Consider the following 26,321-nt stretch of genomic DNA (forward strand, 5'->3'; position numbering starts at 1 on the left):
AATGCTGCACCTGCACGCTATAGTGAGAATAGCTGATCATATTCCCTTGGCACTTTTGCGTCACTCACAGTCATCAGTCCCCAGTATTCACCAAGTGTTATGTCCACGATAAAGGAGGTTCAACAGACACTCAAGGCCAGGATCCCTTCAGCAGGATCACAGGCCAGTCAAGGAGACGGGGTTCACAAAAATCAGCTACAGCAAGATTCAGCACAAAAAAACCCCCGTGTACAGTCACGGTTGGATTCTAAAATCCATTTGTACTTGTATCCTAACAATACACAACATATTCTGTACTGCGATGGTTGGTTTCCCAGATCAGCTCATAAAATTCTGCTGGTGATGATTTGCTGAACAGTGGTTTAGAAAGCTACATTACTAGTAAATAAAAAATAAAGCTGTTATTTTATTCATCTTGAATGCTTGTGGGGAAAGGAAATTGTGGAAAGAATCATCGTTCACCAAGTGAATAAGGATGAGGCTCCTGTAGCAGCTTTGTGAGAGTTTCGCTGGCTTTGTATGGGGGGCCATGGTCTTCACTGGTGGTCTGGGAGAGCCAATGAGTTCCTTCTCGGAATCATGTTTTTGAGCACAAAAAACAGGGTGCATAAGATTGCAAGGAAAATTCTTGTATTTGAAACACATTTTGGATCCCAGAATAAGAACCCCCAGGGGCCGGCACTGTGGAATAGCAGGTGAAGCCGCCGCCCGCAGTGCCAGCATCCCAGATGGGCGCTGGTTAGAGTCCTGGCTGCTCCACTTCCAGTCAAGTTCTCTGCTGTGGCCTGGGAAAGCAGTAGAAGATGGCCCAAGTGCTTGGGCTCCTGCACCCTCATGGGAGACCCGGAAAAGACTCCTGGCTCCTTGGATCAGCCCAGCTCTGGCTATTGCTGCCATCTGGGGAGTGAACCAGCAGATGGAAGACCTCTCTCTCCCTCTCTCTGTCTCCTTCTCTCTCTGTGTAACTTTGACTTTCATATAAATAAATAAATCATTTTAAAAAATGAAAAAAAAAGAATCCCCAAGACACTGATTTCCCTTTAGAGGCTTGCTTGCTGGGACATCCCTAGCCATTGGTGCCCTCAGCAACAAGGATTAAAGGGACGGGAGATGGCTGGAGAGGTTTGTATACATTCAGTGGGCAAAGCAAACTGCAGAGTAGAGAGAGCAGTCCAAAGGGCACGTGTGTGAACTTGGAAAACATTATGCTAAATGAAAGTAGCCAGACGCAAAAGGTCACCTAGTGTATGATCCCATTTATATTAAATATCCAGAATAGGAAAACCCATGGAGGCAGGAAACATATTAGTCATTGCCATGAGCTCAGGGTAGAGAGAAATGGGGAGTGACTGCTTACCCAGGGGGAGGTTTCCTTGTGGGGGATGAAAATGTTTTGATAGTAGACAGAGCTGTCAGTTGCACAACACCGTGAGCAGACCCAAGACAGCTACATCGCACACGTCAACGTGCTTAGTGTTGTGTTGTGTGATTTATACCTCATTTAAAAAAAAAAAAAGTATATGAGTCACCAGTGGAAAAGATTGCTTGTAGAAGAATTCAGTGAGCTGAGACAGGCCAACCGAGACGAAAAGGAAGAGCCCTGTACACACCCAAGGGAGGCCTGATGGGTGCTCACCAGCTTTGCAGAGGTGGGGGAAAGGTAAGCTTCCCTGACCCTTTGCAAGTGGGTGAAATAGATGCAAGGTGAGAGTGGTTTGTGCAGGCAGGAAAAAACCCACCAGGCTCGCATGCCCAAGAAACAGCAAAGTAACCCCGTTTACGGGGTGAGAATGTTAGGCATTAAATGATTGACATCTGGTCGTCTACACTGGAATTGTGATCTAGGTGAGTCTAGTACAGGACAAAGAGTCAGTCATGCAGATTGAATGGCTGCATCCACCAGAAGGAAAAAAAAAATACTATGAAGCTTTAACCAAACCTGCCTCCAGGAAGTGTCACACAGCCAGAAAAAAACACTATGCCTTGTGGCCAGGCCACAGTATACTCACCCCCGCCTTCCATTCCAAGTAGGGGTGACACTGCTGTTTTGCCAGGTCCCCATCCCAGTCACCCCCGGCCTGGATCCCCTGAGGATGCTGACGGATGATGCTGACGTGGCTGCATGGCAGAACGAGGGCCTCCCTGCTGACCGCATGTCCATGGAGAACGCCACCATCCTCCTCAACTGTGAGCGCTGGCCGCTCCTGGTGGACCCGCAGCTGCAAGGCATCAAGTGGATCAAGAACAAATATGGAGAAGACCTCCGGGTCACCCAGATTGGCCAGAAAGGGTAAGTGGCCAAGCACAGAAGTTCCCACTTCTGCCGCACATGCAGGAGAAGTCCGTTATGAGCAGACCGTGAGGGCCCACGGATCATGTCTGCCTCCTGGGCTCTGACAGTTCTCCTCCCATGTGAAGACACATCTCAGTGAAAGATGCCTGGGCACGATGTCTTTGCATTTCTGTCTCACGGAAATCCCATGCTGTCAGGGTGGTGACTGCCGTTCACAACAATTTGTTATATGCTTGGTAAAGAACTGGGAGAGACAGGCTGGGGTTGTGGTGCAGTGGGTTAAGCTGCCGCCTGTGACACTGGTATCCCACCTGGGCCCTGATTGGAATCCCAGATTCAGCTCCCAGCTAATGCACCTGGGAAATTAGTAGAGGACGGCCCAAGTGCTTGGGCCCCTGCTGCCTACCCATGTGGGAGACCTGGATGGAGTTCCTGGCTCCTGCCTTCAGGCCTGGCTGTTGTGGCCATGTGGGAAGTGAACCAGCTAATGGGAGATCTCATTCTCTCTCTTTTTCTGTCATTCAATATTTTTATTTATTTATTTATTTTTTTGACAGGCAGAGTGGACAGTGAGAGAGAGACAGAGAGAAAGGTCTTCCTTTGCCGTTGGTTCACCCTCCAATGGCCGCCGCGGCCGGTGCACTGCGGCCGGCGCACCGCGCTGATCCGATGGCAGGAGCCAGGTGCTTCTCCTGGTCTCCCATGGGGTGCAGGGCCCAAGGACTTGGGCCATCCTCCACTGCCCTCCCGGGCCACAGCAGAGAGCTGGACTGGAAGAGGGGCAACCAGGACAGAATCCGGTGCCCCGACCGGGACTAGAACCCAGTGTGCCGGCGCCGCTAGGCGGAGGATTAGCCTAGTGAGCCGCGGCGCCGGCCTCATTCAATATTTTTTTAAAAGAGATAAATAGGCGGGAGAATTGAAGGTTCCCACCATAGAAATTATTAAGATTTAAGGAGATAGAAATCCTAGTGACCCTGATCTGACCATTCCACACATTGAATTGTTGCTCTATGCCCCACACTTGTGTACATTTATTCTACGTCAATTAGAAAACAGAACTCTCATGCAACATCTTCCTTACCCTTTTTCCATCAGCCCTCATGTTCATCCCCACATCTCTCCTGAAATGTTCCCTGCCCCCAAAATTTCACAAGCCCTTGTCTCGTGAACTCTGTGTTCTACGAAGTCTTCCTCACAGTCCAAAGCTGCCTGCCTTCGCTCTCCTCTGCCCTAGAGCCACATAGAGCAAACCGGAACTCTCTTTCTGCCTATGCATAATGGGTTGTGTGGCAGCTGTTCATTATGTAAAACATCAGAGCACTTGGCGCCTGCCACGTGGCTTTAGCCATCTGTGATGGGGAAGTTAGTCCATGGAGGGACATGCAGGGCAGAGAGAGTGTCTGGCCAGCTCCCACCACACGTCACTGGCTTGGGCTCAGCATCTTCCACCCATTGCTTTCTCAACTCCCTCGCAGCTTAGCTTTGTAGTTTCAGTTCTCAAATCCTGCTCTTCACCACTAGGACACGTGGGGAAGACAGGATGGGGCAGTGCTGGAGGGGAAGAAAGGCAGGTGATTGACATGTGCCTGGCTCCATGTTAGGGGTCTTTTTACAATGCTTCCTTTTTTTTACTTCTTTAGAGGTTTATTTTGTGTTTAGTTATGTTTAAGGTTTTTTAATTATTATTTATTTGAAAGGCAGAGGGAGAGACAGAGAAAGAGAGACAGAGATCTTCTACCCTCTGGTTCTTTAAAGGAAGTTGAATGCTGAAACATGTTACAACATGAATGAAACCTTGAAGACGTTAAGCTAAATGAAGTGAACCAGATGCCTAAGGACAAACTGTGACCGATTACACCAACTAAGTGAAACAAGATAGTCACAAAAAGACAAATATTATGTGGGTCCACTTATATGAGGTATCTAAAGTCATCAAGTTCATACACACCAAAAATAGAAGGGTGGTGCCAGGGGCTGGGGGAGAAGTGGGAGTTGGTGTTTAATGGGCACAGGGTTTCAGGTTTGCAAGAAAGAGTCCTGTGAAGGTACAATGGTGATGGGGTGAGGGGTGCACAACAATATGAATGCCTTGAACGCCACAGAATGGTACACTTAGAAATAATTAAGATGCAAGATTTTGGGTTAATGAGCATCTTGCCTCAATTTAAAAGATTTTTTTTCTAAGTAACAGAGGCAATATTTAAACCCAGACCACCCTTGCTTAGACTCTCAAGATTATCCACCACAGCACATGGCCACCATGGGGAGGTTCACCACTTTGGATGTACATAGCTAACACACTTCCCTAAAGGGCCAGATCACCGAGGTATTTAAGTCAAACATGTAATGTTAAAAATAATAGTCACACAGAGCAAATACTGAATGCTAGAGTGGGACCCTCTGATAGAGTAAGCTATGTTGAGAAATGAACGCTGAGGTATGCTATATTTTTATCTGTATTCTTCAGCCCCGAAGTAATCCAACCCTGACCTTCTCCCCAAATGTTGATTGAAATATTTGTTCCTAGTCAGATAGTAAATGCATTTTAAATGTAAGTGCATGTCCTTTTTGCTCACTGCTCTACCTCCATTCCCTAAAATGCTACTGGTGCACAGTAGGCCCTCCATAAGTAGGTGTTCAGTTCATTCCCTGTTCCTGTCCTTTGACCACTTTCTTGTTGGGTAGTTTTCTAGATTTGTCCTATGTTATTTGTATTCAAATATAATATTACACATACTACAAAGGAACTTCATAAAATTCATGGAAAACAAAATTCCAAGTCCATTTTGGTACAAAAACATTTTGAAACCTATGAGTTTGTTTTTTTTTTTTTTTTTTTGGTAATGCATGCACATTTTTCATGAAGTTTCAGGAAAAAAAAACTATGCAAGGGTTTCAACTTTTTGCAAGAAAGAAAACTGATTTTTTAGTTCCATCTTTCAATATACTTTTTAGGGTACCTTCATATATACAGTCTTCTTTCATCAGAGAAATGAAAAGTTGTTCAGTTGTCTCATTTGCCTTTTATCTGTAGGGTTGAACATACTACAGTGCCTTTTATTTTCATTTTTATTTGGTCAGACTTGTCATCTACTTCTTTTATAGTTCATGCTTAGAAAAGTATTGTCTCTGCAGAAATTATTTAAATATACACCTGTGTTGTTTAGTTCTTTATGGCATTTCTTTTTACATTGAAATCCAATTACTTTGAATATATTTTAAAGAATGTATAAGGCACAGACTAATTGTGCAAGTGACATTTATTGAATTTTCCAACATTCTTCAATTAGATACCATTTAATTAAACTTATTCAATTTAATATATTAAATAATTTTACTAAATACAATATTTATTCTTTTCTATTTTATTAATACTGTACCAGATTTTAATTGTTTAGCTTTATATTTAGTACCATTTATTGTGATATTTCTCATTACAGAAGCAATGTATTATCATTTTGTTTTTAAAACAAATGAGGGAGAAGGAGCTACAAAAGAGCAAAGAAAATAAAACTTCTAATTCATCATTGAAAAATGCTTCTAACTTACTATTATATGATGTCCTTTAAGACTTCTTTCTATACGGGCTAGTTATCATGGCATAGCATATTAAGGCAGGCTTTGGGCACCAGCACACTGTATCAGAGTGCCAAGGTTCAAGTCCTGGCTACTCCACTTCAAATCCAGCTCCTTGCCAATGTGCCTGGGAGGAAAAAGGCAATGGTTCAAGTACTTGGGTTCCTGCCTTCCATATGGGAGACTAGGATTAAGTTCCTGGCTCCTGGTTTTAGCCTGGTCCAGCCCTGTCTCCTGTGGCCATTTAGGGAGTGAGCTAGCAGATGGAAAATGTTTATTTCTGTCCCTCTACCTTTCAAATAAATAAATAAATCTTTTCTAAGGAGTCCACAGAAAATGAATTTTTTTTTTTATTTTTATTTGACTAGGAAGAGTTATAGACAGAGAGAGAGAGACAGAGAGAACAGTCTTCCTTCCGTTGGATCACTCCCCAAATGGCCGCCACGGCCGGCACTTAGCCAATCCGAAGCCAGGAGCGAGGTGCTTCCTCCTGGTCTCCCATGCAGGTGCAGGGGCCCAAGCACTTGGGCCATCCTCCACTGCCCTCCCAGGCCACAGCAGAGAGCTGGACTGGAAGAGGAGCAACCGGGACTAGAACTCAGTGCCCATATGGGATGCCGGCGCCACAGGTGGAGGATTAACGAAGTGAGCCACAGCGCCGGCCCAAAAATGAATTTAAAGATAAGCATATTTTGAAAGACTTTTTTCTATAAATCTGTACTGTTGAAGTTATGTAAAATGTTTTAGTTTTAGTTGATATGAGTCCCTTTTTTTCTTCATTATAATTTTTTCTTAGCATCTACATTATTTTCTTTTAGGTTAATTTTAGGATCTTTTATCAAGTTCCATAAAATTTTGTGATTATTTTTGGTGAGAATTAGAATTACATCAAACTCACAAACTGATTTATGGAAAATCTGACGCAATCGCATGTTTATTAAACTCTATGTAACACTGAAAAGTTAAAAGTAACCTAGATAGGCCGGCGCCGCGGCTCAATAGGCTAATCCTCCACCTAGCGGCGCTGGCACACCGGGTTCTAGTCCCGGTCGGGGCGCCGGATTCTGTCCTGGTTGCCCCTCTTCCAGGCCAGCTCTCTGCTGTGGCCAGGGAAGGCAGTGGAGGATGGCCCAAGTGCTTGGGTCGTGCACCCCATGGGAGTCCAAGAGAAGCACCTGGCTCCTGCCTTTGGATCAGCGCGGTGTGCCGGCCGCAGCACGCCAAGCGTGGCGGCCATTGGAAGGTGAACTAACGGCAAAAGGAAGACCTTTCTCTCTGTCTCTCTCACTAGCCACTCTGCCTGTCAAAAAATAAAAGTAACCTAGATCTTTGTTAATTAATGGATAAATTAAAGTGTGTTGACATGGTCTGATACCCAGCCATTAAAAGTTATTATGAAATAATATTTAATGGCAAAAGAAATATTTTCAACACATTTTATGTATGAAAAGCCAGTTTGTAAAATAAAAGAGCCACAGAAGTTCAATAATATAAAAATGAAGTTTGAAAATGGGCTGTAGCTGGCCCTGCATGTTTGTGGCTCCACATTTCCAGATTCAGCCACTATAGCTGATCGAGTACAGACATTCCTTTCTCACCATCATGCTTATGCCAATAAGGCATAACAATTATTTACCTAGGTATACACTCCGCTAGGTAGCATGATTAATGCAGAGGTCATTTGAAGTAGTCAGGAAGGTGTGCATGATTTTATGAAAATACCATGCCCCACTGTATGTAAAGGACTTGAGCATCTGCAGGTTTTGATGTCCAGAAGGGTCCCAAAACCAATCCCCCATGGAATCCTGAGGTATGGTGTACCAAAATAAATAACAGTACACATGAGAATGTCAATGACAAGCCAGAGATCATGGTTCATTTTTCATATCCTTCTCTATGTTTTCTCATTTCCCCCTATTGCTAAAAGTGTGTGAAAGTACATAGCTATCACTTTAAATACAGAAAAATGGGGTCACTGAAGACATTCCAAGTGATGTGGCTCCAAGTTTACCAATGTGCCTCAGAGGCCACAGCTGTCTTTTTTATTTTTTTTTATTTTATGTTATTTTCTATTTATTGGGGCTGGTGCTGTGGAATAGCAGGTAAAGCCACCGCCTGCAGTGCCAGAATCCCCTATAGGCTCCAGTTCAAGTCTGGGCTGCTCCACTTCTGATCTAGTTCCCTGCTAATGTGCCTGGGAGAACAGTAGAAAATGGCCCAAGTCCTTGGGTTCCTGCACCCACATGGGAAACCTGGAAGAAGCTCCTGGCTCCTAGCATAGCATCCACCCAGCTCCAGCCATTGTGGCCATTTGGTTTGTGAACCAGTGGGTGGAAGACACTCTCTCTCTCTCTCTCTCTCTCTTTTTCTGTCTGCCTCTGCCTCTCAAATAAATAAATAAATCTTCTTTAAAAACATTTTTAAAGATTCATTTATTTATTTTGAAAGTCAGATTTGAGAGAGAGAGAAAAGAGAGAGAGATCTTCCATCCACTGTTTCACTCCACAAATGGCAGCAATGGCCAATGCTAGGCCAGGCCAAAGCCTGGAGCCAGAAACTCTATCTGGGTGTCCCACAATGGGGAAATGGTCCCACACACTTGAGCCATCCTCCGCTGCTTTGCCCAGACCACTAGCAGGGAGCTGGATTGGAAGTAGAACAGCTGGGACACAAACCAGCATCCATATGGGATGCCAGCGTCACAAGTGGCGGCTTTACCCACTATGCCACAATGCCAGCCCCTACAGCTGTCTTCTTAAATTGCCTCTGAACCCATACCTTGCCACAGCCTCACACTGTCCAACTTGCTCCTCCAGCTACCTCCAAATCATAGAGCATGCCCTGGAGGCTGGAGATGTGGTGTTAATTGAAAACCTCGAGGAGTCCATCGATCCTGTTCTGGGACCCCTGCTTGGGAGAGAAGTCATTAAAAAAGGACGGTAAGACTCAGAAGTGCTGCTTCCCCAGTTCCACCGCGGATGGAGTCTGCTCTTCCTAGAGTCTCCTTGCTCAGCTCATGTCAAGCAGCTCCCTGGAGCACATGTTTTTCAGAGAGCCATTTAGGTACCCTCCTCTCCTAGAGAAAACTTCCCAGAATGCCTCTGACATCCTCATTGACCTCCTTCTGAATGGCCACAGAGCACAGCTGGGGAGGGATGCTAGCAGGGAGATGGTCAAGAAGCGGGCTGACTTTTGAGTGTGAGCATTGTACCCCAAGCTAGTGCCCTTGAGTTCTGAGAACTTAGCTCCTTGTCCATTTGATGCACCCCTGCTACTCTGGGTGCTGGTGAATGATCAGGGCTTAGCAAGTGCACAGTGGAAGGAGGGGGTGCAGAGAGGAGAGAGGGGGGAAGCAGAAGGGCAATCAGTGCCTGTAACAGGGAGTGATCATTATTATGAAGGTTGCTTGACTCAGGAGTCTCACCGGCTGCCCAGGCTCCGAGCTGTCTTTACCCGTCCCTAGGTTATGTTCATTTATGTGTTTAATCTTTTTCACCCATAAAAGTCATTCCCCCGTCAGCCATGAGCAAAAGTTAATCTCTATTGTTAGCCTATAAAGCACTTTTGTGCCAACTTCATGCAGGTGCACCTACCTCCAAGCCTTTTATTGCCATCTGCTGGAACTTTTTCATACTGCACTACTCTACCTCAGCTCAAGTTGCCAATGCAACTCAGTTCCAATGGAAATGGTTCTCGCTAGAGTTGCCTGGTGCGCAAACATGGTGGCTCCTGGAGCAAGTCTCTCTTTCTCTCTGCACCTGTTCCTACATTAGAGCAAAGAGGATGCTAAGGGCCACACTAGACATGCTTAGGAGAAATCCTGAGTATGGCAACACTGTTTGCTTTGAATTTGTGAAAACAAACCCTAGAATTCTGTACCTGATAAACTCTCCCAGGCAGGCACCCAAACTTCACCTGACCCTTTATGTTCCAGATTCATTAAAATTGGAGACAAAGAGTGTGAATATAATGCCAAATTCCGGCTCATCCTTCACACCAAGCTGGCCAATCCTCACTACCAGCCTGAGCTGCAAGCTCAGGCCACTCTGATCAACTTCACTGTGACCAGGGATGGCCTGGAGGACCAGCTGCTGGCCGCCGTGGTCAGCATGGAAAGGCCAGATTTGGAGCAGCTGAAGGTAGGCTGGGCATTCAGGGAGGGAGGGGGGGAGGGATGCTTTTCTGCCACATTCTACAGTGCGTCGACTGGGAGAGGTAGGGGCTGTTTCTCCAGGAGCTGAGCAGGATGGGCTCTGCCAGACCTTCGAAGAGTTGCAGTTCCACTTAGTCACCCGGGAACAATGAATTGGGAAAGGGAGGATAAGAAGAGCTGAAGAATAAGAAAGGCTCAATAGGCTAATCCTCCACCTTGCGGCGCCGGCACACCGGGTTCTAGTCCCAGTCGGGGCGCTGGATTCTGTCCCGGTTGTCCCTCTTCCAGGCCAGCTCTCTGCTGTGGCCCAGGAGTGCAGTGGAGGATGGCTCAAGTGCTTGGGCCCTGCACCCTATGGGAGACCAGGAGAAGCACCTGGCTCCTGGCTTCGGATCAGCGTGGTGCACCGGCCGCAGCACGCTGGACGCAGCGGTCATTGGAGGGTGAACCAATGGCAAAAGGAAGACTCTCTGTCTCTCTCTCTCTCACTGTCCACTCTGCCTGTCAAAAAAAAAAAAAAAAAAGAATAGGAAAGGTAGCTGGAGAAAGGGCATGCCTATTACCAAGAGCAGGCCCTTGTGTAGTACTATGGACATGGGGCCTCTGCTCACCTGTGCTCACTATGGACATGGGGCCTCTGCTCACCTGTGCTCACATGCCAACACCCAGAGCCAGGGAGAATTAAATTCTGCAAGGGTAATAGAAAGGTGTTCTCTCATATTAGAGTGGTGTCTTCATCTGCTCTGGCTTCCATGACAAAATGCCCCAGACTTGATGGCTTCAACAATGGACATTTATGTCCTCATCATCCCGTGGGGTGGACGTCTGAGACCTTACATGTCTGCTGAGGCCTCTCCTCCTGGCGTACAGGTGCCACCTGCCTGCTGGGCCCTCACGTGGTGTCTTCTTTGTGAACACATGGAAAGAGAGAGACAGAAAGTTCTCTGGGGTCTGTTCTTACAAGTACACCCAGTCTCTTGGCCCAGGACCTCACTCAACTTAATCACCCCCTCCAAGGCCCTATCTCCAATACAGTCATACAGAAGTCAAGGATTCACCATATGAATTTGGAAAGATGGGGACACAATTTTGTCCACAGCAGATAGCATGTTTTTCTTTCCTCTTTAAAAAATAATTTAATTACATTAGACAACCCCAAATCACAATGCATATGAGACTGCATTCATGGCTCTCTGAGCCTCTACTCCCTGAAATCCTTTGTTTGCTGGACAAACTCCTATGGAGCACCAACTCTACAACACGCAAGATATTAAGCATGGTGTGTGTGTTAGGGGGTGTTCGACAGTGGGCAAGGGAAACCATGGCCCTGCCCTCAGGGAACACAGAAAAATAAAATTGTAAACAAATAAAGAATGGCATCTCAGAAAAATAAAATTGTAAACAAATAAAGAATGGCATCTCAGGCCAGCATTTTGGCATAGTTGGTTAAGCCTCTGCCTCCAGTGCTGACATCCCAAATGGGTGCCAGTTAGAGTCCTGGCTGCTCCACTTCCGATCCAGCTCTCTGCTGATGTCCTAGGAAAGCAGTGGAAGACAGCTCAAGTGCTTGGGTCTGTGCACCCACGTGGGAGATGGGAGACCCAGAGGAAGCTTTCAGCTCCTGGCTTTGGATTGGCCAAACTCTGGCTGTTGTGGCCATTTGGGGAGTAAACCAGTGGATGGAAGACCTCTATGTGTGTGTGTGTGTGTGTGTGTGTGTGTGTGTGCATGTCCCTCTCTCTGTTTATGAGTCTGGCTCACAATTAAATAAATAACTCTTAAAAAATGTTGTCAGGGAGTGACAACATTTTTGAGAAAATAAAATGAGGTTATATGAGAAAGCCAGGGAGATAAGATAAACAGTGATAGTCTGAAAAGAGTCTCTGGGAAGTTAACATTTATTCTAATTCCTGAATGATTTGAAAGCCCCTAGGCTCAAGAGATTCCTAGCAAAGAGAACTTTGAATTCTGGTCTTCCAGGAAGATAGAGATGTGTGTTGTTAGGAAACAGCAGGCAGGCAAGGGTGGCCACTGGAGGGCATGGCTGGAACCTCCAGCAAAGCAGTTGTCCTTTTTTTTTCCCCAAAGAAAACCTTTTACTTAAGGAATATAGAGTTCATGCATTTCATAAGTACAACTTTAGGAATATAGTGATTCTTCCCACCGTACCCACCCTCCCATCCACTCTCTCACCTCTCCTCTCCCCTACCCCTTCCATTCCCAGTCCCATTTCTCCACTAAGATCCATTTTTGATTAACTTTATACACAGAAGATCATCTCTATACTAAGTAAAGAGTTCAACAATTTGCATGGTAAAAAAAATAATAACACTGTTCCTCAACAATCAAGACAAAGGCTGTTCAAAGTCATTGCATCTGGAAGTTAATTTTACTTCTTTTTTTAGAAACTTAACTAATTTTAATGAAGCACCCAAGAATGACACATCTTTTGGGATCACTTAAATATAGTTATAATACAACTCCTTTTGAGGACAGAGGTCCTTCATGGGAAGTTATACACAGTGACTCTTGTTAATTTAACAATTAACACTCATGTATGATGTCAGGATCACCCTAGGCTCTTGACAGAGCTACCTAGGCTATGGAAGCCTTTTGAATCCACAAACTCCATCAGTATTTAGACAAGGTCATAAGCAAAGTGGAAGTTCTCTCCTCTCTTCAGAGAAAAGTATCTCCTTCTTTGATGACTACTTCTTTCCACTGGGTCTCACCCACTGAGGTCCTTCATGTAGGACATTTTTTGCCTCAGTGTCTTGGCTTTCCATGCCCGAAATGCTCTCATGGGCTTTCCAGCCAGACCAGATGCCTTAAGAGCTGATTCTGAGGTTAGAGTGCTATTTAAAGTAATTGTTATTCTATGAGTCTGCTGTGTGGACACAGCAGTTGTCTTTACAAGGACCAAGGGGAGCTACAACCTTCTGAAGTTAAGTTCCCAATTCCTAGCCCCATATGAATAAAAAAATTGTCCAGTTCTTTGGTCTATGGAGCTTAACAATAAGAAAAGGAAGACAACACGGGGTGTGCTTGGACTCGAGGGTCCCACTCAACGACCTTGTCTGAACTGAGCCAGTTTCTGTTAGTATTTATTTTTCAAAAAGAAAGAAAGAAATCTGTAAGGAGAGCTGTTAACGCAGGAGTAGTAAAGTGGTGATAGGACCACCCAGAAAACTGAAAGTTAGTCCTACCGTCTCTTCACAGAAATAACATCTATTTAATACATACTGACTGCACCATCACCGTGTTTAAGCACAGCACAACAACCCTAAAGTAAGGACTAGGATTAACCCCTGGAGGAGGCTTAAATGCAAAGAGGGTAAGTGGACCAAGGTCATATGCCTAGGTATGGTGCAGTTGGGGTTCAACTTACCTGTCCATGGCCTCAAGCCGTTCACTATTTGGCTTCTAGTTTACTATCTCTAGGGAAAATAACTCTTGACCCCATGAATCTGTTTTTTTCTTCTTTCATTTTACTTGAAAGGCAGAGAGTAGAGAGGCAAAGGCAGAGAGAGAGAGCCTCCATCCACTGGTTCACTTCCTAAATGCCCACAACAGCCAGAGCTGGGCCAAGCCAAAGCCAGGAACTCAGGTCTCCATATGAGTGGCAGGGCCCCAAGTACTTGAGCCATCACCCGCTGCCTCCCTGGGTGTGCAATAGAAGGAAACTGGATCAGAAGCAGTGTAGAGGGATTGGAACTGGGCCCTCTACAGGATGTGGGGGTCCTAGGAGGGGACCCAATGCCCACCTCCACAACTTTCATTCAGAGCTACCCTGGATGCTCTGGCGTCTCTCCCTGACTCCTTCTTGCTTGACATTTGCAGTCAGAGCTCACAAAGCAGCAGAATGGATTCAAAATCACCCTCAAAACGTTGGAAGACAACCTGCTCTCGCGCCTCTCCTCTGCATCCGGGAACTTCCTGGGAGAGACGTCCTTGGTGGAGAATCTAGAGATCACCAAGCAGACTGCTGCAGAAGTTGAGACAAAGGTAAACCCACTGTGGCTAGTCTTAGAAGGCAGCAAAGGCTGGGGTACTCCTCTTAGTCCCTGAGTCTGACTTTAGCAAAGGGATGATTTTTCCATCTTTGCTCATTTCTTCTGCAAAGTCCAGCCAGACTGGAGTCCTCAAAAGACACTCTCACCTCCTGTATCATGGAATTCCCACCTTCTAGAAAATGCTCTTGATGTCTCCACTCCACATATATTTGATGAGCACCAAAGTCTTGGCAGGGCCTGGTACCGTGGGTAGGGGATGATGGCTCAAACTTAATGCCTCAGATAGTTTATGCAATGGTCCTGAAGCTAAGGACTCGCAGTGTTGTCAGAGGGGACTGATTCAGGCATGAATGCACCCCAGGAAAACCCACTGGATTGCAAAAATGTCGCAAGTCTTATTTTAATGGGAAAACGTCAAGGACTTCCCAGGAAATGTAGCTCTCAGAAGCTATCATCCTGGGAAATCATCACAGTGTGCAGCTGCCCTCCTTTATACCACAACGTCTGACAGGCTTTTAGTCCTCCTTGTGGGGCATGAAAAAAAACGTCAGTTGCTGGGGGAAGGGCTCCCAAGCCCCTTGCTCTTTCCAGCAAACTGTTGAACCTACACCAGCCCTCTTGCCTTCTCAGTCCTCTCCTTAGATCAGGAGAGCAGCTAAGATGCTGGATCTGAGCAGAATGTCACCCACCTGTAAGAGGGTACAGAAACAATACACCCTCGAGGGGACACCCTTATGGCCAGATGATTGGGATTTCTACAGACGTGAAAGACTTTGTTCTGGGTAGAAGCAAGGTAGGAAAAATGACAAGTGATTATAGGTAAGGAGAATAAACCAGGTCATACAGACAACTCAGGGTGGTACAATGAGAGCAAAAGGAGGAAAGTCCAGCTATGCTTTGGGCAGCAGCAACTGTGTGACCCCCAGGGTTTACCACCAGCTATCTCTGGCCTCCACATCTCCAGATGGGGACACAAGGCTTTATGGAGTAATTACGGTAGAAGCTCCAGTGCCTTGGGTGGGAGAGACAAGGGTACAAAAGTAACTCACATAGAAGGCATCAATCAGAGGACCAAATCAACTCAATTCTTCCTGCCTCCTCATTCCTGCTTCCTTGATCCTTTTCTTTAAAATCAATGAGCATTTATTGATATCCTACTATGTGCCAAGTGTTACACAGAGTTTCCTTATTTCTTTTCTTGTTGCTTTTGTTGTATCTTCTTTCTCATTGATTCATCCAGTGAATACTTACTCAGAAGCTGCTATATTCCAAGTCCCATGACAAAAGATGAGAATACAACAAGGAACTTGGCCGAGTCCTAGCCTTCTAGGAGCTGGCCCTCTGAAGACAAGTCAGTAGGTGGTGGCAAAACAGTGATGGAGGCTGAGGCGGAGAAAGGAGAGGGAGCTGTAAACCCCCGAGGTGGAGCAGTCAGCCCACCCTGGGGGAGAGCAAGGGGGTTCACGTTTTTGTAGCTGGAATATAGAAAGGATGAGAACTGGCAGTGGTCAGTGGCAAAGAGGAACGAAAGCTAGCCTGGGCTTCTTTAGGCCATGAAGACTGGAATTTATCCTGATGGAAGTTGCAGAATGTCAGAGTTTGGGATTTTTTTTTTCCTTTTTGAGATATGATAAGTTCATAAGATCCTAGTTATTAGAAATACCACTCCAGCTACACTCTTCTAAAGAGATTGAGGCTTCATATGCAACAATTCAGAGTAGCAGTGATGGTTTCCCGGATGGAAGTGGTAGCAGAGGGAGTAGAAAGTAGGACAGTTCAAGAGCCATGAAGAAAGGAGGATTGATAAGCTTGTTAATCGATAGGATACGATTTATCTATGGGCAAAGAAATAGTCAAGGAAGAGTCTCAGGCTCTTGGAATAAATTTCAGGAAGGGTACATGGTGCCAATCCCTGGAAAAGGTGAACAAAGGAGGGTTGGGAGTGAGAGAAAATGATGGTTTCAGTTTGTGTTGTGTTGAGTTTGGAAGGCCTTTGCGCCATTCACATGGGACTGCCCCATAGGTCTGGGGTATATGATCATGGTTGACCACAGAGAGCTGAGCACCACCTGCAAGTAGTTGAGAAGGGAGCATTTGGGAGTGGATGAAGTTGGCCGGGAGATGTGTGTGCAATGACGTGCCTAGGAGGGAGCGCTGAGGACTGCTAATGCATTTTAAGAGGAGTAGAGAAGGTGTATGAGTGCAGTAGAGCAGAAATAGAAAATAAATAAGTTTATTATGAAAGCAAACAGGTGAATAAGGTATTATGAAAATATCTCCAAAAAAGGGGACATCAGAAATGTTGAATGAGAATGCAAATAAGGTTTGGCTGATATGTATACACTGAATTTTGCAAAAGCGACTTATCAATGATTTTGATAACAACAGTTTCAAGTCAGATAGTAGAAACAGCACCCAGACCACATTATAGAAAGAGTAGAGGGGCCGGTGCTGTGGCGCAGCGGGTTAATGCCCTGGCCTGAAGCACCAACATCCCATATGGGCGCTGGTTCAAGACCTGGCTGCTCCACTTCTGATCCAGTCTCTCTGCTGTGGCCTGGGAAAGCAGTAGAAGATGGCCCAAGTCCTTGGGCCCCTGCACCTGTGTGGGAAACCCGGAAGAAGCTCCTGGCTCCTGGCTTCGGATCAGCGCAGTTCCAGCAGTCGCAGCCAATTGGAGAGTGAACCAACAGATGGAAGACCTCTCTCTCTCTCTTTCTCTCTCTATATATATATCTCTTTCTCTCTATCTCTCTGCCTCTCCTCTCTCTGTGTAACTCTGCCTTTCAAATAAATAAATCGTTAAAAAAAAAAAAAAAGAGTAGAGAAAGGGGAAATAGGGCTGGCACTGTGATGCAGCAGGTTAAGCCACCATCTGCAGCACCAGCATCCCATAACGGAGCCATTTAGAGTCCCTGCAGCTCTACGTCTAATCCAGCTCCCTGCTAATATACCTGGGAAAGCAGAAGATGGCCCAGGTGTTTGGGCCCCTGTCACCCACATGGGAGGTGGGGATGGAGTTCTGGGCTCCTGGCTTCAGCCTCAACCAGTCCCAGCCACTGCAGCCATTTGGGGAGTGAACTAGCAGATGGAAAATTCTCTCTCTCTCTCTCTCTCTCTCTCTCTCTCTGTTCCTCCCTCTTTTTCTCTGTAACTCTACCTTTCAAATAAATAGGAAATATAAATTTTTTTAAAAGAAAAAGGGGAAATGAGTACAGATGACCCTTTAAGGAAGCACAACTGTGAAATCATATAGAGAATGGGTTGTAACTTAAGAGGCACAGACGTAGGCTTCTTCCCCTGAACAGGGGGAGCCCTGAGCTGGGGATGGGATATGCTGGGACTGAAAAAGAAAAGGAGAGGACTTGAATTTACAGGGATGAGAGGGAGTGGATATTCCAGTGGCAATCATCGAGGGAGGGAAAATACGATTCGGGTCACAAGTGAGAAGCTGACCTTTTGTAAGGTGGACACTGGGTTTCCAATGTGACAGGGAATGGGGGCAAATGGGAGTCTAGAAGCGGTTGGTGGGTCCGTGTGGGCCACTGGAGTTTGGTGACAGATACTTAAAGGAATGGACAGACTTTGAGGTGATCCCTTCCCCGTATATAATCTCTGAACACACGGGTCAAGTTCATCTGCTGAGAGTGAGGGAACGGTGGTGATGTAGGAGACCTGTGGAGAGGGTGAAGGTTGATGATAACTGTTGAGGGAAATGGGCACCGACACCGACTAGAGACGGGGATTACTGGACGGTGTGAAGGACTATGACTCTGTGACAACGCAAATCTCAGTCAGGGTGTGATTTTTTTGTTCAGCTCCACTCCCTTCTGAGAATCTTGGCTTTCAACTACTGAATGTAATTAATGTACATTTATTAACATTATTTGCTAATAGTCGAACGTCTTTTTACTATCTTAGTTCGTGTTTTCTGTTAGCCACCCATGCTTTTCATTTTTGTCTTTTGTTTATTTTTCTTTCTTCCCTTTCTTTTATCCCTTTCTGATTTTAAAACTCTTCAATCTGTTTTCTGTTATTGATTAAATGTGTTTCATTTATTTATGGAAATCTGTCTCTTTATATATATATATATGACAAATATATAAGACTAGGCAGTATATCCAGGCTGTGTCACAACAAGGGAAAGACATGTCAGTGCTTGACCTGCGATGCTTCCCTCCCACCTTCTGTCCCTGTTTTATGATCGATCTTAGGACGCTCTTGTAGCTGAGAGTCTTCTGTCGGTCTGACTGCTATTCCTTTTTAGGTGCCCTGTCTTTTCTTCCTGGTTGCCTTTCATATTCTCTCTCACCTTCCATGTTCTGAATTTCACAGTACAGCGGGAGTTTCTTTTTCATCCTTCCCAACAGCGATACACTTCCTCAAAGGAAGGATTCTGGCCTTCCATCTGTTTCGAGAAATTCTTCGTTATTACAGCTTCAGATATTGCCTCGCCCTCATTCTTCCCATTCTCTACTTCCTGATGTTACATGTACTTTAAATCTTATTCTATATGCTATGGCTCGTAAACTCTTTAATATATTTTCTTTTTTTAATATTTATTTATTTACTTATTTATTCAAACTGCAGGGTTTCTTTTTTTTTTAATTTTTTTTATTTTTGACAGGCAGAGTGGACAGTGAGAGAGAGAGACAGAGAGAAAGGTCTTCCTTTGCCGTTGGTTCACCCTCCAGTGGCCGCCGCAGCCGGTGCACCGCGCTGATCCGATGGCAGGAGCCAGGTGCTTCTCCTGGTCTCCCATGGGGTGCAGGGCCCAAGCACTTGGGCCATCCTCCACTGCACTCCCTGGCCACAGCAGAGAGCTGGCCTGGAAGAGGGGCACCGGGACAGAATCTGGCGCCCCGACCGGGACTAGAACCCGGTGTGCCGGCGCCTCTAGGTGGAGGATTAGCCTAGTGAGCCGCGGCGCCAGCCCCCTCTTTAATATATTTTCCATCTTTGTTTCTTTCTGAGATTTTTTTAATAGTTTCATTGGCCTCTCTTCCAGTTTGCTTATGTTTTCAACTCTAGTCTATTCCTCAACCTCTATATCTTTTTCCATTTATGTAACTGTGTTCTTATTTTTAGAAGTGCTAATTGGTTCTTTTTCAGGTATACCTGTCATGTTTTATATTGTCCTTGTCTTAGGCTTTCTTTTATATCTACTGCCATAAAATATGTTTAATTTGTTGTGAGTTTTTGATCATTCAACCATCTTTACTGCTCAGGAGCTTAATTCTTCCAGAGTTTGGGTTTTCTTTTTCTGATTGATTGTTTTTTGCTTTTTGGTGGTTTTTATTTTTTTGGTAAGGTATCTTCTAATTGTCCCCTTTGATAACACTTCCTCCTGCAGTTTTTTGAAGATCTTCAACAGGATTCTGGCTTTTTCCTTTAAGTCTCCCACAAATTCTCAATAGTTTTACTCTATCTGGGTGTAGGGGGGCCATACAGGCAGAGCACACTGTGATTCGTATTTAGTGACATATTCTCACAGGAATCCCCATCTCTAGGCTTCTTCCCATTACGTAGGAAGGTAACTTTCTGAAACTAGACTATTCCAGTGGGGAATTTACATACTAGCTATTTCATAAAAGTTAAGAAAGCAGAAAATTATACTACGCTTCTTTCTCTGAAATTCCACTGTTTGGAATTCTAGTTCCATTTCAAGTAATGTGTGGTATTTGCATTTCCCTGAAATCATTCTCATTAAAGAAAGAGCTTGGGAGCTTGTCTGGTTCACAGTGTCCAGCTGAGAGCTGGCACCCTCACACTTGTAGAAGACTAGATGTATGCCATCTACTTGCTCACTCACGCTCTAATGAGAAATTACCACAACCACTACTCTTTTTTTTTAATTAATTAATTTACTTGAAAGCCACCGTGACAGAGAGGATATGACAGAGAGAGAGATAGAAATCCTCCCTCTGCTGGTTCACTTCCCTGACTGGCCACAGCAGCCAGGTCTGAGCCAGGCAGAAGCCAGGAGCCTGGAACTCCATCAGCCTCCAACATGGGTAGCAGGGACACAGCACTTGGGCCATCTTCCACTGCCTTTCCAGGCACATTAGCAGGGAGCTGGATGGGAAGCAGAGCAGCCAGGTCTCAAATCAGCACTCTTATATGGGCTACTGAAATCATAAGCAGTTGCTTAACCCACTCTGCCACAGTTCCCACCCTCACAATCACTTTTCAATTCTGTCTACTGTCCCCAGCCCAATCCCCTGCACCCTACACACAGACACCTACATACTGATGATTCTCCAGAAGCTCTGATTGGTTTGAACCATGGACTGCTCTTTCTTTTCCCAACAGGTCCAAGAGGCCAAGGTGACTGAAGTGAAAATCAATGAGGCCCGAGAGCACTACCGGCCAGCAGCTGCCCGAGCCTCTCTTCTCTACTTCATCATGAATGACCTCAGCAAGATCCATCCTATGTACCAGTTTTCTCTCAAGGTGACGCTCCTAATACAGCAGTGTCATATAGCCTTGTGCCTCATTAGCTATGGCAGATCTTTAAAATCAATATAGAGACCAGCTACACTGCCTTCTGACTTGTATCACAGTCCTCATCTCTTTGATTGGGTCTACGTGTTTCTCCAGTGACTTTGGCTGGAAGAGAAGGGGAGGTCGGGCAAGTTGCAGCCCCATTTATTCATTAAAGCACGTACAAGCTGGTGGGTACTGTGCTTACTGTGTCTGTGGAGGCGGGTACCCGAGAAATATGAGAAGGGATCTGAGCTTAAACTAAGATAGAGGCAATCAACTTTGCCTGACATGTAGATTAAAAACCAAAGCAGGCAATAATAATAGACCAATTTTAAGTTTTATGGGTTGTTGAAATATTCTTAAAACCCAAGATGCTAGCATATTGTAAGTGCTGACTAAACTTTATCTTATTCATGAAAAAATAATGACCTATAAATTTTAAGCGTATCTCTGAAAGCACATCTTTCTCCCGCAGAGCATTCACCCAAAGACCACAATTAAAAAGGCATTAGGAGGTGGTGGAGCATTTCCGAACAACTTCTGTGGCTTGACCCAACAGAAAGGACACACACACATAGGATGAAACAGGAGAGAAAGAGAGAGCATGTGCACAGGAATTTTGTGGGGGGAGAGAGAGAAAGAGCACGAGAGAGCACGCTCAGTTCTGCGCAATGTTTCTTGCTAAATGCTAAGTGGATGCCCAAGTGTGGGGATGGAGTTGGACAGTTGAGAAATCTGAGGGCCTCCAGGACCTGGGGGTTATTCAATCAGAGATGGCATTTCCCCATCCAATCCCTTTCCCTGCACCCAGAGTGTCCACTTGGTAAATGAACTGTATTTATACTATTTTATGTTTCCAGGAGAAACCCAATCTTGGCCTTATTTTTAGGTCAAGGCAACATTATAGAAAAGCTATGAGACATTTTAAAAGAGAATTAAAGTTAACATGATAAGCCTAATAACTACATGATAAGCCTAATAACTACAGGATCATCCCCTCTCCCTAGTTCCAAGAGTAGTAGAAGTTGGCTATAGGGATCCATCAGGAGCCTCCCACAGTGGCTGTTTCTGAAAATGAGAAATCACGTAAAACCCATGAAAATATGTGCTCAAAAACAAGCTGTAAATTTTTTCACAGCAATGACATCCAGATACAGGAGGCTCTGCAGCTCTGTTTTAAAAGGCAGGGAGCTACATTTTGGGTCTCTAATGGCTACTGTTTGTTAACTGACTTGATCATTGAAAGAAGATGTGAATACTTAATGATAAGGGGCTCAAGGAAAGTCCTCCAAAAATACGAAAGCAACAATGCACCTAGAATCCTTTTGTGATCTGAAGGAAAACTTGGCACTTTCATGGTCTCGGCTTTTTCTCTGGTTGAAGTGTGTAGTTCTTATTCCTGGTGGGAATCAGAGAGCGTCTTTAAAGTGGGGTAATTCCAGATAGGCCAGTGTGACGGGAGACACAGTTTTCACAAGTGTTTTGAGCAGGAACATGTGGAAATGTGTGTATTTGCTCTTATCCAAGTAAAAAAAAAAATCTTTAAAGGCCAGTTTTTTAAGGTTTTATTTATTTATTTGAGAGTTAGAGTTACAGATAGAGAAAGGGAGAGACAGAGAGAAAAGTCTTCCGTCCACTGGCTCACTCCCCAGATGGCTGCAATGGCTGGAGCTGAGCTGAACTGAAGCCAGAAGCCAGGAACCAGGAGCTTCTTCCAGGTCTCCCTCTCAGGTGCAGATCCCCAAGGACTTGGGCCATCTTCTACTGCTTTCCCAGGCCATAGCAGAGAGCTGGATCAGCAGAAGAGCAGCCAGAATGTGAGCCGGCATCCATATGGGATGCCAGCATTGCAGGTGGAGGCTTAGCCTACTGTGCCACAGTGCCGGTCTCTAGAGCCAGGTTTTGAATGAACTTGGAAGTTCGTAATATGGTTATATGGTTAAGATGGAGCCTTAGTGATTGTAAAGTAAATTCTCTTCAAGACTCAGTCAAAGGCTAGGGAAGGGCCCAACAGGATCCCTGGGGATGCCGTCCAGACGGACGCACGGCCTCACTTCCTCTGTTGTGTGCCATGGTGCACAGGCATGGCTGGAGGAATAGCATTCCTTAAAGAGAAGCGTCAGGTAGGCAGAAGCACTTATCGCAAGGACCTGTGGACCTGTTTTCACTGGACCCCAGAGAGCTTTTTGAATACTTTAATTGGTTGTCAACATTTAAAAATAAGGCAAATTCGTGGGGCTTTTTGTAGAAATCTGGAAGCCTGGCAGCATTGAGCTCCCGTTCCACCCGGCAGGAGTGGCTGGAGCTCGGGGATGCTGCTCCCTGGACGGGCACTTTACCTGTGTGCTTCCCCGGGCCCTAGCCCTCCCGTTTGGTCTTGTCCACCTGGCCCCTGCAGCCATTTGAGTTTGAGACCTCTGGTCTAGAGCATCTCTCATGGCTTGCCTAAGTGCTGTGGGCATCAACAGCCAGTCATTCACTCAACAGACAGCTTTCTGTGTCAATTATGTGTAAGGAGTGGAGCTAGAACCAGGGAAATATAAGAAAGTGAGCAAGGTCTGCATTCCCTCCCACTGTGTTCTTAATCTGGTTTTAATGAGAAGATTAGAAAGTAGCCAGCTGCTGCAGCATGCCGGCTGTGGCGGCCATTGGGGGGTGAACCAACGGCAAAGGAAGACCTTTCTCTCAGTCTCTCACTGTCCACTCTGCCTGTAAAAAAAAAAAAAAAAAAAAAAAGTAGCCAGGATACCTAAAAGGTTACAAAAGCTGATGGCTGAGCTACAGGCTTGTTTGAATCAACGTGGGCATGATAAGAGGCATTCTGCAGGCAGCCACGGAAGCGGGGATCAGACCTACTGCCAGTGCTGCTCAGATACCAGAAGTGAGAGGACGAAGAAAGTTCTTTTTAGGGTAGAAAAGAAAAAAGAGAGCCAAAATGAGTTTAGTATAAAGAAAATGAAAAGTGTACCCAGGTTTTTTAATTTTCTTTGGATCGTGTCCCGAATTGTGAATGAGTTTTGTTTAAACTTAGTAGCTAGAGATTCACCATCATCTTGGTGAAGGTTGAGTTTTAGGGAGAAGTCATGGTAATCACTTGGAGACAATGATCCATTCTGTCTCTATGGACCAATTCTGTTAGTGAAAGCTTCCCAAATTGCTCTGTATGGTACTGGGACTTGTCATCCGCCGCTAATGAGATATTAGCCCTACCTACGTCTACCAACCGAGGGCAGATAGCACAATGGAGGGGCTGAACACGGGCAGAGGATTTGCTAGGAACAGCAAAACCAAATGAAGAAGAAAGATGGCACTGGCTTTGTTAACAAGAAACACCATAGAACTACAGAATGGAGAGAGGAATTCACATTGGCAAATGAAGAAATAGTGAAAATACAAGTCTTACATGATTTCCATGGAGGTTAAAATACTTGGTGCTAGAAAAAAACAAGACTTTCTTTCTTCTTTTTCTTCTTCTTCTTCTTGAAGCCATAAAATTAAAATAGAGAAGGCAAGAAATCTGCTTTGCCCAGAATCGAATAGATCCAATTACATCCTGAATTTATTTTCTTTAATGATTTGTTCTATTCAGATTACATTGAAAATGTACCACCCCAAATATTTATCATTATAGTCAATATGTACTTTTTTTTTTTTTTGACAGGCATAGTGGACAGTGAGAGAGAGAGACAGACAGAAAGGTCTTCCTTTGCCATTGGTTCACCCTCCAATGGCCGCCACGGCCGGCACGCTACGCCTGGCGCACCGCGCTGATCCGAAGGCAGGAGCCAGGTGCTTCTCCTGGTCTCCCATGGGGTGCAGGGCCCAAGCACTTGGGCCATCTTCCACTGCACTCCCTGGCCACAGCAGAGAGCTGGCCTGGAAGAGGGGCAACCGGGAGAGAATCCGGCACCATGACCGGGACTAGAACCCCATGTGCTGGCGCCGCAAGGCAGAGGATTAGCCTAGTGAGCCGCAGCGCCGGCCAATATGTACAGTTAAAACAGTGGAAAATTGGCTCAAATGATGTTTATTTCTTTTTTAAAATTTTATTTGTTTGAAAGACAGAGTTACAGAGAGAGGTAGAGACAGAGAGAAAGGTCTTCCATCCACTGGTTCACTCCCCAGATGGCCGCAATGGCTAGAGCTTTGCTGATCCAAAGCCAGGAGCCAGGAGATTCCTCCAAGCCTCCCACATGGGTGCAGGGGCCCAAGCACTTGGGCCATCCTCTACTGCTTTCCCAGGCCATAGCAGAGAGCTGGATTGGAAGAGGAGCAGCCAGGATTAGAACCAGTGCCCATATGGGATGCCAGTGCTTCAGGCCAGAGCTTTAACCCACTGTGCCACAGCACCAGCCCCCATTTACTTATATTACACCCACAATATATAGTTCAGAAGTAGGTGTACCCAAAGCAAGGTATACTCCCACCATCACAACAAGTATACACAAGAGAGAAGGACATTCGTGAGCTCACATCAAATGACCGAAGATCTAATAGGAAGAAAAGCAAAGGACATCTGAAAGTCTGATAATGACACAAAGGAAAAGAATCAGTAAATTAAAAACATCTGGCTTGGGCATTTAACCTAGGAGTTCAGACAGTGCTTAAAACACCTGTGTCCCATATTGAAGTACCTGGGTTTGATGCCTGGTCCCATCTCCTTACTCCAGTTTCCTGTATATGTGCACCCTGGGAGGCAGTGGTAATGGCTCAAGTAATTGCATCCTTGCCACCCACATGGGAGACTTACATTGAGTTCTCAGCTCCCAGCCTCAGCCAGGTCAAGTCCCAGCTGTGGTGGCCATTTGGATAGTGAACCAGTAGGATAAGACCTCTCTCTATTTCTCTCTGCTGTCTCTCTCACTCTCAAGTTAAATAAGTAACTTACTTAATTAATTTTTTTAGATTTTTTAAAATTTATTTATTTGAAAGTCAGAGTTACACAGAGAGAAGAGAGGCAGAGAGAGAGAGGTCTTCCATCCAATGGTTCACTCCCCAATTGGCTGCAATGGCCGGAGCTGTGCCGATCTGAAGCCAGGAGCCAGGAGCCAGGAGCTTCTTCTGGGTCTCCCACATGGGTGCAGGGGCCCAAGCACTTGGGCCATCTTCTACTGCTTTCCCAGGCCGTAGCAGAGAGCTGGACCAGAAGAGGAGCAGCCAGGACAAGAACCAGTGCCCATATGGGATGCCAGCACTTCAGGCCAGGGTGTTAACCCACTACACCACAGCGCTGGCCCCAATTAATTAATTTAAAAACATGTTATGTTATGTACAAGAGTCAATATGCTGGGCCGGCGCTGCGGCTCACTAGGCTAATCCTCCACCTTGCGGCGCCAACACACCGGATTCTGTCCCGGTTGCCCCTCTTCCAGGCCAGCTCTCTGCTGTGGCCCGGGAGTGCAGTGGAGGATGGCCCAAGTGCTTGGGCCCTGCACCCTATGGGAGACCAGGAGAAGCACCTGGCTCCTGGCTTCAGATCAGCACAGTGTGCCAGTTGTAGCGTGCTGGCCACGCTGGCCATCGGAGGGTGAACCAATGGCAAAGGAAGACCTTTCTCTCTGTCTCTCCTCCCTAAGAATTTTAAAATCTACCGGGTAACATCATCAATCCTAGCTGGTCATTGTTGGTTGTGTCTACTTTTCACTCAGGTAGTTATTCAGCAAAAGTTATTGGGTTTAATTTAATTATTTTGGCTACTGGACATTTACTTTTCACTGATCAAAGCTGCAGGCTTGGGCCTGGCATCGTGATGTAACAGATAAGGCCACTGCCTGCGATGCCAGCATCCTGTATCAGT

At 45.6% G+C, this 26,321-nt stretch overlaps 1 protein-coding gene across 8 annotated transcripts in view; it reads left to right on the plus strand.

Annotated features, from left to right (window-relative positions):
* Positions 1–26,321, plus strand: part of DNAH9 (dynein axonemal heavy chain 9) — a 373,954-nt gene that overhangs the window by 282,716 nt on the left and 64,917 nt on the right. For 7 of the 8 annotated variants that reach the window (XM_070061394.1, XM_070061395.1, XM_070061396.1 and 4 more), the window contains 5 exons: positions 2,055–2,290; positions 8,689–8,811; positions 9,807–10,011; positions 13,866–14,030; positions 20,351–20,491. In XM_070061394.1, coding sequence (XP_069917495.1) covers positions 2,055–2,290; positions 8,689–8,811; positions 9,807–10,011; positions 13,866–14,030; positions 20,351–20,491 — 870 coding nt within the window. Of the gene's footprint in view, positions 1–2,054; positions 2,291–3,309; positions 4,216–8,688; positions 8,812–9,806; positions 10,012–13,865; positions 14,031–20,350; positions 20,492–26,321 lie in introns of those variants that run through there. The other variant, XM_070061401.1, reaches the window with a different exon arrangement.

This window comes from Oryctolagus cuniculus, chromosome 17 (assembly GCF_964237555.1).
Source record: "Oryctolagus cuniculus chromosome 17, mOryCun1.1, whole genome shotgun sequence".
NCBI lineage: Eukaryota > Metazoa > Chordata > Mammalia > Lagomorpha > Leporidae > Oryctolagus > Oryctolagus cuniculus.